Raw genomic sequence first — 13,635 nt, 5'->3', positions numbered from 1 at the left:
TCACACCTAAACTAAACTAAACTACTACAACTAAACTCATTTCAGGTCCATTTGCCTAGTTGGTACGGTTTATTTTGGCCAGTGTGAAAGCTGTCAATCAAAACATGCGGACCAAACAACCAAACTGAGACTGCTTAAAAAAGTGGATCCTGGTCCACTTCCAATCAAACTCTGGTGCAGTTCGTTTGTGGTGTGAAAGCAAACGAACCAACCACAGGATGTTATGATCGCAGATGTGTGATTTTTAATGTGATTTCAAAAGCTAAACTACAAATAAATTCACCTGCTGATCATAAAAACCTCTTCAGAAAGCAATCTAATGGGGCGCTGGTGGCTTAGTGGTAGAGCAGGCGCCCCATGTACAAGGCTGTTGCTGCAGCGGCCTGGGTTCGACTCCAGCCTGTGGCCCTTTGCTGCATGTCACTCCCTCTCTCTCTCTCTCCCCCTTTCACGCTTGTCTGTCCTATACAGTAAAGCTAAAAAGCCCTAAAAATATCTTTAAAAAAAAAAAAAAGAAAGAAAGCAATCTAATAATTGATTTGTATATTGCCATGTATATCACCTGTTTAAACTAATAATTTGGTAACCATGCTAACAGGAAAGCACGTCAGCAATGGTATTTTCCATGATTAATAGATCGAAGGCTATTAAAACTGCTGTGTTTGTATCTGACTCTGTGTATTTTTGTCAGTTTATTATTACAAAGTGTGTGAAGATGATCCCTCAGTAATATGCCCCTTCATCCTGTCTCTACCTGTTCGTCATTATTTGTATCATTTGCAGTCTAAAAATACTAATAATCCTTATAATCAGTTATTTCTTTGTGAGATTTTTGATAAATATACACATCAGAAGCATTTAAGTTCAGCAGTCAGTCCCCAGAATTTTAATTCCCCATGTGGGTCCTGATGATGCAGGATGATGATCGCTAAAACTGTCCACTGTCTTACTTGCCAGTGTAAACAGGAACCAAACAGAACTAAAATGCAATAATAAATTAGTTTTTTCCCTTTTGGTGCGGACCAAATGAACTGAGCTATGGATGTAAAAGCACCGGTACACAAATGGTCAGCACATGATGTGGCTCCTTGGCTGACATTAAAAGCAAGGGTCAATATGTGACATTATGGAAATATAGAATTAACTTTGTCTTTAAGCTTTGTCATTATAACACAAAAGATTATTGCAGCTGCCAGAGCTAGTTTTTCTGGGGACATAATTAAAGGTTGCAGCTCGGGCACAAATAAATATCTCTACCTGCTTCCTCACAGGGAGTCTGCTGATAAGGTGGTGCTGCACACAGGCAAATATGAAGAGTTGATTGTCTGCTCCCATGAGATCGCTGCCAGCACAGCACAGCTGGTCGCTGCCTCAAAGGTAATGGTCAAATGTCCAAGAGAAACACAATGATAAAAACCTTTTGAGATGCTTTATTATGATAAAAATACTCTAAACTGTGTCATCTGGTCTCACTCTCTCGCGCTCTCCTCTGCACTCAGGTCAAAGCAGACCGCAGCAGTAAGAGGCTGTCGGTGCTCCAGCAGGCTTCTCGCCATGTGAATGAAATGGCAGCTAATGTGGTGGCCTCAACAAGGACAGGCCAGGAGCACCTGGAGGAGAAAGGTGAGTACAGTGTGGTCTGTGTACTAGATCATTGTAGACTCTGATGAGCATCTGTCTGATAACTGTTAAAACGTTTTTCATGTGCAGAAACCATGGACTTCTCCGGGATGTCCCTCATCAAGTTAAGGAAAGAAGAAATGGAGTCACAGGTAAGTCGTGAAACTGTGAGGGATAGAGAAGAGTGACTGCATACAGCTGCCAGTGTAAATGTGCCTTACTTTTTATACTTTATATGTTAACTACTGTAAACACTCACTCCTCATATTTCTTAATAATTACATTTGATTAAATGTATGTACATCTCACGGCGTCATCTGAAACACAGGATGTAGCATATTTCTGTGATCTGTTTTTTAAGATTGTCTTCAGAAATGTTTGCAGTGTGTTGCTAAGTTTTAGTTTCATTATCAGTTGTGTCTACAAAGCTCGGTCATCTTATCTAAAATTGAAGGCTATTAATATAGTAAACCCTTAATATGTTTAAAGAAAATGCACTTAACGTTTAAATGTAAGCACAAGCTATAATATCTCTCTCTCCCACTGGACATTATCCTGCTTATTAAACAGCTACTTACTAACAAAATCAATACTTTGACATGAAATATTGATTTAAAAATTAGTGTCAATGATCAGAACTGTGTCCATAGCAACGGTCTGGTATTTGTAGCAAAGATCTGCTTATCAGACATAAAGGCTGATATATAGTTATGCGTAGGTTCTAAGTAGAGCCAACAAAAACAATTGTCTGATACTAGACACGTTTTTTCCACACATATACCACATGCCAACAGTATTAGCAAAAGCCTTGTGATCCACTGGCGTACACAGAGCCTACGCTGTAGATACGGCGTCGATTCAAAACATAAGTATAAATCCTGCTTAACAACTGTAGAATGACATAATTGAACTATCGGAACTTAGTCCTCAACAAAGCCGTGTAATAACTCAAATTACCACCTGTTTATTTTCCACCCCTCAGGTGAAGGTGCTGGAATTAGAGTCTCAGTTGGAGAATGAGCGTCTGCGTTTGGGAGAGCTGAGGAAGAAGCACTACGACCTGGCTGGAGTTCCTGTAGAAGAGGCTCTTGAGGGGAACGGCGAAACCTCCTCGCCGGCCCATCCTGCCACCATGTCACCAAAACCCGGCAAGCCTGCTCTCTCGAAGAAACCTGTGTTGGCCCAGAAACCCAACTTACCACCCAAATCCATGGTAAGGGCTGTGAAGAAGAGAGTGTGTGTTGTATGTGAGGAAAATAAGATACGGCTTGTTGGTGAATCTTAGCTTTATCTGTCTCTTTTCTTGTGTGTGTTGCAGTTTAAGTAATGCCTGAGCAGAAGAGGAAAATGCTCTACTAATGGATGGTGTGATTGACCGCAGAAATATCCCTTTGTTGTGAACATACGGTTCCTTTAAGTTGCATGCTGACAATCCTCTGCCTCATCCTGCGTCTCACTTTTTTCCTTTCTTTTCTTTTTGTTTTGTTTTTTGCCAAAATGGACCAGAAGCCTGATTTTTGACCCTTGATGCCTATAAGGGATATGCTGTCTTTACCCTCCTTTTTTTAAAGATACATGCGCATGCCATCCATGCAGTACCCTTCTTATTTTAGTATTTGGCATCAAGAACAAAAGAAGGTTAATATTTTACTTTTAGACTGTGTGAAAGAGTTTTTTCTGCATCACAAACATTTTAGATGATTAACTACTACTGCTGCTTTTAGAATACAAACCTTTATAATAACCACAAATCAACAGCATATCTGTTATGTCAATAGTTTTTTTGATCATGCTTTGGAAAACCTTTTTGCACACTATTTTGGACGTTCATTACAGAGCACATCACATTTTTCTTAATGTACACTGTATGCTATTTATGTTGTGGTGGGTGATAAAGAAAACTGGGGAATCACATTGTGTGCATCCACGTTGCTGCAAAAGATTTACATACCTCTGGTTTTGCCTTCATTATGGACACTGTTCCTCTTATGTGCAAAACAGCTTTCTTTCTCAACAGTACACGATTGTCTCAGAGGCCTTGGAATGTACTGGACTAATTCATTGAATCATACCTGTAAAGACACAGAGTCTGTATAGGAGTGTGCCATTTGCACCAATTATAATTTATATCTACACTCATCTCTTGAATGTCCCTTTATTAGAGGAGCACCTGGATCTTATGTTAAAGCACATAGGTAGAGTTAATGCTTGCACACAGATATCAGATGTAGGTGTCCTTAATTATCAAACACTTCTTTTAGGCTGAATCAAGATTTAGGGTTAGTTAGTGTACAATATGAAGGTGTTCAAGTTCTCTTTGCCTCTGGGAGCTTTTCATACAGGGTCTTAAAATGCATCTTTTTATGTTCTGTCCTTTCCTCTGTACGAAATGTCTTTATACACTCAGATCTATTAATATATTTTAGTAAAGATAATAGTGGTTTCTCCTTGTAAGAAGTGTAAATGTCAAACAAATGAACAATAAATGTTTGATTTAATGTCCCATTGTGTTACTTCGTCTTGTTCCAACCCTTTTTTTTATTTTTATTTATTAAATATTTTCATTCATAATGCGGAGGTGTGGATGTGAGTCACACATCTGATGACTTTAAACTCGACTTGACAAAATGGAAACTTATAACTCAACTTGGACTTTAAAAACAATGACTCATGACTTCATTTGGATTTTAGCCTTCTACTTGATACTAGGGATGCATAATATGCCAATATGTGCCAACTCATTTGACCGATACCGATATCAATATATCCACACTCCTCCTGACCTATTTTTAGTGATCACTAAGTCTCTTCTGTGGTGGTATAACATCATATCATGCATGCATACTCTTATGATGATGGCCCACTAGCAGATGGAGACATGAAATATGTTACTTTTCAATATACAGTATGTGATATTCATTCATGAAATATGTTACTTTTCAATATACAGTATGTGATATATATTCATGAAATATGTTACTTTTCAATATACAGTATGTGATATTCATTCATGGCCGATTCTGATATTTCATTTTAAAGTCAATATCAGTCAATAATACCGATGACATGTCAATACTGTCGTGCATTCCTGCTTGATACTTTTCCCCAAGCTCAAAGATTAATAAGTAAGTTATTTAAAAAGTGTGCCACAAATCAATTTATACTCCTTAATTTCCTTAAATTAACTGCAGTTAACACTATTCAATGTTTGAAGCAATCCAGAAGCATCTATCTGGTCAAGTAGCTGGAGAAAACCATGAAAAACTAATGTTATGTTATGGAGCGCAGTTGGAAAAAATAATACCAAATATAATTTTGTTCACATACAAACACTATGCTGTGGTATACAAACAAACAAATTGCAGTATGCTAATTGTGCAGGTCAAAAATGACAGATGAACACACAGCAACTTAAAATAAACTTGTTTCAACAAATCAAGACAAATTTTAAAAAGTCAGGAATTTTGTAAATTTAATATATCATTGCTCTGTTGTAAAAATTGCATTATATTTAGTGCAGTGTATTATGACTTGTTTGGTATTGGAAACTCAAAGTTTGGGACTCAGGACTTCTGAGTCTTGACTTGGGACTTGACTCTTGACTTGTCTGTCTCAACATGGTAGCCTACTGTAATGCATACACTTGAAAGTTACTTGTGACTTGCAAAACAATGACTTGGTCCTATCTCTGCTATCATGACATACAATACTGTATACTCATAATACTATACTGTGATAACCTACTGTTATCAAAGTTGAAACAAAACTAATTTGTCAAGCTGGTATAATTAACCATAGCTGTCTATATTTGCAGCCTGCAACTAAAACTGAATAAATTAGCTATAGGCTACATATAATAGTGGTATTGGTAAGGCTGGAAACTAAAAAAAATAAGTGAAATATTCTATTAGAATATTTATATCCCTACAAAGAAATTCACTAAATCACCTATAAGTTAATACCTACATATTTTAATAAATACTTTTTGTCTAACATTTAATACGTTTTATTTACTGCTTATTATGGGCTGTCTGTAACTCAAGTGTCACGTAGTACAGCTGGGATATTTTAAAACTTAATGGTGTTCATAGAAGGTAATGGTCCTGTATTATCATGACATGCGCAGTAGGACTTGGATTCAACGTGGAGGGAGGGTTGATGCCTTCATGAGCGGCTGTAATTCTGAAAATTTTTTTCAAACTCGACGTTGGACCCCTGCTAATATGGCGTTCACGGAACAAGAACATATAATGATAGTCAAAGAAACGTATTAGTAATAATTGGTATGGTTATTATTCGTCAATATACGGCAATATTAAGCACTGTTGTTTCGACTGTCATTATGATGTCTATCGCATCCTACACACAGGTAGTAGTACTTTTCCAGTTGGCTCGTGACATGTACGAGTTTTCGCCTGGATCTTGAACGCCGCATCCAAAGTAAGGTACGCATTACCTCAACCGTTGGTGAAGTTTATACAGTCAACAAACTGAAACAAGTTGCCTCCATGTCCACACCCGTTTCAGCTAGCTTGTGTCAACTAGTTTCTCTACAGAAAATGTGAGCCTACTCAGAGTGACAGAGGACAAACAGATATGTTAAATGTCGGAGGTGTAATTGTAAATAAAGCAGAGGACAGACATGGAAACATGCGGCGTGTCAGCGCTGGACAAACCCGCGGCGGAGCTGACAGTCATGGATGTGTACGACATAGCCGCGGTGCTCGGACAGGAGTTTGAGCGGATCATCGACAGGTTTGGGTGCGAGGCTCTGGTCGGGGTGGTGCCCAAAGTGGTGCGGGTCCTGGAGCTGCTGGAGGCCCTGGTGAGCAGCGGGACCGCCGGACAGGAGGCCGAGGAGCTGCGGGGCGAGCTGGAGAGGCTGCGGCAGGAGCGGAGCGACAGATACGAGCAGGAGAGGAAGCACCAGAAGGTCAGTGTGTACCTGGGTGTACCTGGGTTTACCTGTGTGTGTGTCTGTCTCTCTATTTCAATGTGTACCTGTATGTTTACCTGTCTGGGGGCTGTGTCTGTCTACTGCTGTGTGTGTATTTTTGTTTTAACCTTTTAAAAGAACACAATGATAAGTATAGACATCTCAAAGTTGCCCCATTTGTCCTACCAACAGTTGACACAAACTATGTACAAAAATGCAAATCCCAGTTAACAAAAGTTGGGAATTTTTAACCTTTAAACTGCTTAACAATTAATCAACTATTGCTGATTTTCTGGCAAACACTAACTGATTTATCAAACACTCAAATTAACAGTATTTGTATTTACAACATACACTAAAATACCTCAGACTAGTATAGTAGTAGTATCAGTGTAGTAAACTATCCTACATACTAATTCACATATTACTATTAATGGTAAGGGAGCAATTCATACATCTGTGTTGTTGACTATCTTGTCCTTATGTTCACCCAGCTATATTGACCCTTTTTAAACAGATACCAAGTACTCTGTGCACACACTTAACTGTGTTGGTGTTTTCCCTCTTTTTTCTATATCTGTGTGCTCAGGAGTTGGAGCTGGTGGATGATGTGTGGCGAGGCGAAGTCCAGGACCTGCACTGTCAAATCACGCAGCTTCAGGCAGAGAACAAGAGGCTGTTAGTGAGCCTTTCTCTCAGAGAGTCGCCCATCATAGAGGAAGACCTACAGAAACAGGAAGGTGGGTTGACCAGGGTTTGACTGATGGATTTATGAGAGGATGATTTATGGTATAAGAGAACAGATAAAAAACACTTTTCCTGAAGGCTTTCAAATTTTATGATGGAATAACCTTTCATTTTCAAATTGTTTAGTGACAGGGACTCATTGACCGATACACCAGAGTGGTATCTGTGCCAATATTGACACTATTTAGCGGCTGGGGTATCGGCTGTGACATGACCAATCCACAGTAAATACAGTTTTCTTGTCAATTTCATTTTAAAAATGAAATGTTCCCTCTATCAGTTTCATTATTTCAGTAACAGCAGTAGTAGCATCCTTGGCCTCATGCAGCGTTACATCAAAATGATCTCAGTGAGTTCCATGCTGTGATTTATACAGAGTTAGAATTTGTGGAAAGGAGAGCACTCATCTCAATTGGTACTACTCACGTCGACAGATACCCTGAGTTGAGGTCATAGAATCAGTGTCAAGAGTTAAATTGTTTGATCAGTTTATATCTAATTATTGTCCCAGAGGGCATTTTGTTTGTAGCCAGGCATTAAAAACATAAATCACAGGAATGCACCAATGCCAATTAATGAAAACTATCTATTGTGAAAAATATTAAGGCAATATAAAATAGAAATCTATTAATGACATTAAAATGTATTAAGTATTGTGCTAATAACCGCAGCACAGCATGGTTTGTTTCTGTTTGAAGTCTCACCATGCATGTTGTGTACAGTATCTTGTGATGTCTCTTAATGCTAAATTAGTTTGGTCCTGGCTGAGAGCGCCAGCACAGATTGGATTTATGTTCCATATGTGTGCTCACTGCAGATTTGTGATGGCCTGTTAACCATCTGCTGTGCATTACACGTATTTACCCTATGGAGTCACATGGGACTCTGCTTCATCCTGGCATGTTGACATGAGGAAGTAGGCTGTGAAGAGAGGCAGTCAGGAGCTTGTAAAGGAGACTATTTTTGAAGCAGACCAGAATACATTGCTCCTGTGTGAGACTTTCATGGTGGCCACAGCTATACTTACTCGACAGGGCCACAGTATACCAACATACACACTGCTAATACTTAAAGCGTGTGCATTCAAATGAATGGGTGCTTGATATGATCGCTCTGCTCACTGACAAAATTGTTTGTCGAGAAATACATTCATGGAGTAACATATGTTTAATAAATTGATTCCCTGCTTTCTAGTCAACCCTTAGTTTTACTTGATTTTGGAACAGTGTGACAGTCACCTTGCAGATTTGAAATGTGGTAAAGGTGATGTTATCCTCAACACAGCAAAGTTATTTGTTTTGACTTGAAAAGTAATGTTTGCATTGTCATGTGGTGTAGCAATTGCAAAAAGGGTCTTTTGATGCTATATTTAGATTTTAGAGTGGCCTGCCAAAATCATTGCACTTTGAATCTTTCTCATTGAATGGATTTTGCTGACTTTTGAAGCAGTGGTTCCCAACTGGTCCAGCCACAGGGTCCAGATTTTTCCTCAGTCATTAGTTCAAGGTCCACACAGTTTAATACGTCCAGCATCATACCTGCATTTGGCCATGTCGTCAAGCCAGTTTGCTGTCTCTGCCAAGTAGCTGTCTGTTAGTCACTCATTCTACAGCAGGAAACAGCACTTCAAAATAAAAGCTCTGTGCTAGAAATTCTTTTGATTTCCTAATTACAAACTTGACACATTTGTGAGTCACATGCAGTCCATTCAGAATGGACCTGGGGTCCAGTTTGGGCTGCGACCCACCAGTTGGGAACCACTCATTTAATGAATTTAAAATAGTTGCCTGTTGGCACAATTGGAAACTGGTGGCGAGGTGGATGCTAAGAAATGAATGGTAAAGAAATGAAATGTTAGATTGCATTGATGTAGCATGTGTTAACGTGTGTTCTGTGCTTTCTTTATGATATCCACAGTCATATCAGAGAAGGAGAGGCAGGTGAGGAATAAGCTTAAAGACTTGGTGGATAAGCAGAGGGATGAAATCCGTGCTAAAGACCATGAGCTGACATTAAAGAACGAGGATATCGAGGCGGTAAGGATTTAGACCATATGCAGCACATACACTGGCACCTGACAAACTCTTTACTTCCTTTGTACAGATTTTGTGAAGTCATAAAATACATTTCTTCAACTACAGCTCCAGATGCAGCAGCATCGGTTAATAAGAATCAACCAGGACCTCCGTCACAGGACAGGAGTGATGGAGGCTCAGGGCAAAGCACTGATCCAGCAGAGGGCAGAGCTGGAAGTTGCAGCCCAGGCACGGCAGCAGGAGCTGGGGGCTCTGCAGCTGGAGGTCACGAGGCTGAGAAAGGAGCTCCGGGGCTGGGAACTGGAGAGAGAGGTCACTGATATAGAAGAAACCGCTCTTACCAGATCTGGGGTGTCACCATCTACATCACCAAAGACGACGGTGAGAAATAGAAGCCACTAGTATAATGATGTTGAAATCAGGTTCATCATGTAAATTAAGTCTGGTAGGTTTCCTAGTGCCTAAGTGGATGTTTTGTGTTGTCAACCCAGTCCTCAGCATCTAACTCCATCAAACCAAATTCAGTGTGGGTGGAGTGTGGAGGGGACCCTGGCTTCCTGGCAACCTGCTTTGAGCGTGACAAGAGTCCTTCCCCTCTGCCAAGGTCATCGAAGAGAGACAATAATGAGGAAAAGGGTGATGACGATGAGAACACGATGGCGTTGTTGCTGGTAACACCTGCTTAACTCTTTCTTGTATAGTTGCATCAATTAATTGATTAGTTGTCAAGTATTAAAGTAATCACCAATGAATTTTTTGATAATCAGTTAATCAGTTTGATTATTTTTTTAAGAAAATAAATTCACAATTCTCCTATTCCAGCTTCTTAAATGTCAATATTTTCTGGTTTCTTTACTCCACTATAACCATAAACAGAATATCTTTGGCTCGTGGACAAAACAAGACATTTGAGGAAGTCATGTTGGGCTCTGGGAAACACTCATTGTCATTTTTTTCTCCATATTCTGACATTTTATAAACCAAACAACGAATTAATTAATTGAGAAAATAATCAACACATTAATCGTCAATGAAAATGAGCTTAAGTTGCAGCCCTACCTGTACACGACCTCACTGTGGGTATAGGAGAGGCAGACTGTAAGGCTGTTTACATTAAACACAGAACATGGTAACGTTGTCATGCTGTCCTTCAGGCCTTAGAAACATGTTGGGTAAATTTCCACCCCCATTTTTTCATGTTTCAAAATCTGCTTTGTATACATCAACTTACATTGTTCTTTTCCTGTTTTATTTTAGCATTGCTATTTTATGGTGCGTTTCTGCATATTACCACCACCACCCTGCAGTGTGTAGAAATATGTATCTGTAAACCCTCATGCTTGTGCAGTGCATGTGCGTCCTTGTGCACACGAACAAGAAACAAACAGTACAGCAACCGTTGTTCTACAACATCACCAGTGTCCATAAGTCCACCCTTACTATTTTGAGTTGTCAAGCTAATTGATTTACTTTCACCAGCGGAAACAAAGATCATGATAGCGCCTAATCCAGAATTGCTGAGCTACGTGTTTTATTACTAGTGTCAGTGTGCTGTGCAGGGAGAAATGCTGAACGTGTGTTTTAACTGCAGAAGGTGTCAGCTGACACAGAGCCAGAGGAGGAGACAGACAGCCTGGAGCAGGAGTCAGACAAACCGCGCTTCACCCTGCAGGAGCTGCGGGACGTCCTGCAGGAGAAGAATGAACTCAAGGCCCAAGTGTTCATGCTACAGGAGGAGCTGGCATATTACAAAAGGTACATTTTGTTTCCAGAATTACTCATTTTTAACTGCACTGATGGAAAAGTTAACAGTCTCCTCTTCCATATCTCTCAGTGAGGAGTTTGCGGATGATGTCAGCGTCATTGTGCGTCCTCCTTCTCCTCCACCATGCTCCAGTTCCGCTGATCAGGCTGAATCTGGAATTAGACGCTTGTGAGTAACGAGTTTGACTTGACCCTCACACACTTTTCTTCATTCATTCTTGCCTTACAAACGTAGTCAGGGAAACATACTTAACTCTTCAGGAATCTGTAAAACAAATAGCACTGGTTTTCATGTGAAGTGTCAGCATTAGGTGTCACTACGCTTCACTGAAGGTCACAAAATATACATTAGTGATCACAACAGGGTTTTGTTTTTCTCTCTAATTCTTGAATTCCTTTCTGACTCCATCTCATCATAACACCATTTCCATTTTTATCTCCGAACAGGATTTTCACTGCCATAATGCCAATGGTGGCAGCCGGTTTGCTCGCAGACGACCCCACGTTGTTGCCAATCAGAAGACTTTCTTTTGTATGACTTTGAATTTAAATTGTACAGTTGATTTTATTTTTTCTTAAACACCAGTCTGTTCCCCTTAACACCAGTTTGTCAGTAGAAACATTTACAAGAATGTGGTTTAATGGCTGTATTGCTTGGTTCTTTTATACAAAATCTGTATGGTGTTCATACGCTTGAAACTGTGATGATGTAATTACTAGGGCTGTCAAGCGATTCAAAAAATGAATGTAATTAATTACAAGCTCTGTGATTAATTATTCTAAATTAATCGCATACATCAATTTTTTCTGTGAAAGTATTTTAAAAATTTAAATTCAAATGAGTTTTGGCAGATGTGTCGTAGTGAAGCTGCTGAAATTTGGACACAATTTGTCCCTCTGTCCTCTACCACCGAAACTGGTCTGCAGTCCATTGCGACCCATTTTGCAAGGGAGTTAGTTGGTCGGTCACAGGTAGACTCACTCAGTTTGCATCTGAACGCCTGGTGGAGTGTGGCTTGACGAGGCTGATTGCTAGCGCTAGCATCAGAGGCTGTGCTAGCTCGGACCTCTGGGTCGGCTGCTAAATGCTTTGCGTTGAGGTGATATTTCAGGCTTCAAGTATGAAAATTCCTTAGAGGAGAAATTGCACAGACTAGTGCTTCTATCAACAGGTCCATCTGGGTGTTTTTTAAATGTAAATGTTCCTTTTTTTAAAAAAAATTTAAATGTTCCTTTCATGAGGCCAAGCAGCGTCGTCTTGTCTGCCTCCATCATGTGACAGAGCCACTGTGGACTTCACTGGCACACTGTGTCAGAGGGCACCACGGAGCGCAATTAATCAGCTTTAATTTTTTATTTTTTCTGTGATTAATTAATCAAAATTACCACATTATTTTGACAGCCCTAGTAATTACTGGTGTCAGTTTTTTACAATACATTTTGGTTGCATTTTAGCTAACTTTATAAGAGCTTTTAATGAACCTAAGTAGTTAATATTTGAGACAACTGGCTAAGAGCATAGGTTTTGTTTGAACATGAAGGGGGAAACATATGAAATGGAGGGTGTGGGGGTCCTCCACCACAACATTCTGACCATTCTGGTGCTTCTGCCCCCTACACATATATAGCTGGCTATACTTGGACACCTAAGTGTACTTATGACCTCTCAGGGTTTTGTGCCTTCATAAAAAGTCATCCCCTGTCAGGACATTACTGTAGATATTAACATGAAAATACTATGCTTCATTAGGTATAATGCTGCTGTAATGTCAAATTTCTTAGCGCCCATGTTTCCCACTGCTTGATGTATTAACAGAAACCGTGTCACTGCATTCCCCAGAGTATAAATTGAGTTTCACAAACACTTTCAAGTTCTTCAGCAGTCTGAATAATGAAATTATGTGTCGGGAATGGGCCCAGCTGCTATAAGACCCATGAATGGGACATCTTATCTCATTTATGGGTTGTTAAGATGTTCCCAATTATGTAACAAATTATTGTTGAAGTGTTTGAATCTGGTTTCAAGGTGCAGAAAATGAGCCAGATGATCATGTGCCTCAGTTTTCCCACTAAGAGACTGTTTTAGATAATGTGCTTAGTCCCCTGAGCTGATGAAAAGACAATGTTACTGTATACTGCAGCACTGCCGTGTGGCACCACACTCTGTGGTTTACACCAGTACAGTCATACTGGTAACTGGTAACACCAGTATGACCAGTACACCTATTCCAACACTAATGAGTACTGTAAAAACATGCCATAACCACCATTATGTACCGGGTTGCATCTGTAAAATAATGCTTGTTCAGAATAAAGTAATAAAGTTTTATTTTTCATGTTCTGATTGTTGTTGTTGTGTCACTATCTAATACTGAAATGGCTAAGACAAATGTGAAAGATGTAGGTCATGTTTACACCCCTAACATAAATTTTGATGGTTTACAGTATTATTTAGTCATTATCCTTGGTTGTTTCACTCTAATAAAGCGAAGCCATAAGAACCCCAGAGGAGAATTTCAGGTAATGCAGCAG

The 13,635-nt window shown here is 39.6% G+C and overlaps 2 protein-coding genes across 4 annotated transcripts in view; both read left to right on the top strand.

The window, feature by feature from the left end:
• Positions 1-4,118, top strand: part of hip1rb (huntingtin interacting protein 1 related b) — a 31,381-nt gene extending 27,263 nt beyond the window's left edge. For all 3 annotated transcript variants that reach the window (XM_049578987.1, XM_049578986.1, XM_049578988.1), the window contains exons 28-32: positions 1,272-1,377; positions 1,500-1,623; positions 1,711-1,772; positions 2,603-2,833; positions 2,939-4,118. In XM_049578987.1, coding sequence (XP_049434944.1) covers positions 1,272-1,377; positions 1,500-1,623; positions 1,711-1,772; positions 2,603-2,833; positions 2,939-2,947 — 532 coding nt within the window. In that variant the 3' untranslated portion in view covers positions 2,948-4,118. The remainder of the gene's footprint in view (positions 1-1,271; positions 1,378-1,499; positions 1,624-1,710; positions 1,773-2,602; positions 2,834-2,938) is intronic.
• Positions 4,119-6,014: 1,896 nt separating this feature from the next.
• LOC125890590 (RILP-like protein 1) lies at positions 6,015-13,442 on the top strand. The gene is made up of 8 exons (XM_049579294.1): positions 6,015-6,553; positions 7,146-7,296; positions 9,221-9,339; positions 9,445-9,720; positions 9,831-10,010; positions 10,931-11,094; positions 11,174-11,272; positions 11,551-13,442. The coding sequence occupies exons 1-8, from the start codon at positions 6,263-6,265 to the stop codon at positions 11,639-11,641; spliced, it is 1,371 nt and encodes a 456-aa protein (XP_049435251.1). The 5' UTR covers positions 6,015-6,262; the 3' UTR covers positions 11,642-13,442.
• Positions 13,443-13,635: the final 193 nt, after the last annotated feature.

This window comes from Epinephelus fuscoguttatus, linkage group LG6 (genome assembly GCF_011397635.1).
Source record: "Epinephelus fuscoguttatus linkage group LG6, E.fuscoguttatus.final_Chr_v1".
NCBI classification, from domain to species: domain Eukaryota; kingdom Metazoa; phylum Chordata; class Actinopteri; order Perciformes; family Serranidae; genus Epinephelus; species Epinephelus fuscoguttatus.
The sequence above is the reverse complement of the archived record's forward strand: the minus strand, read 5'-3'. Positions and strand labels throughout refer to the sequence as shown.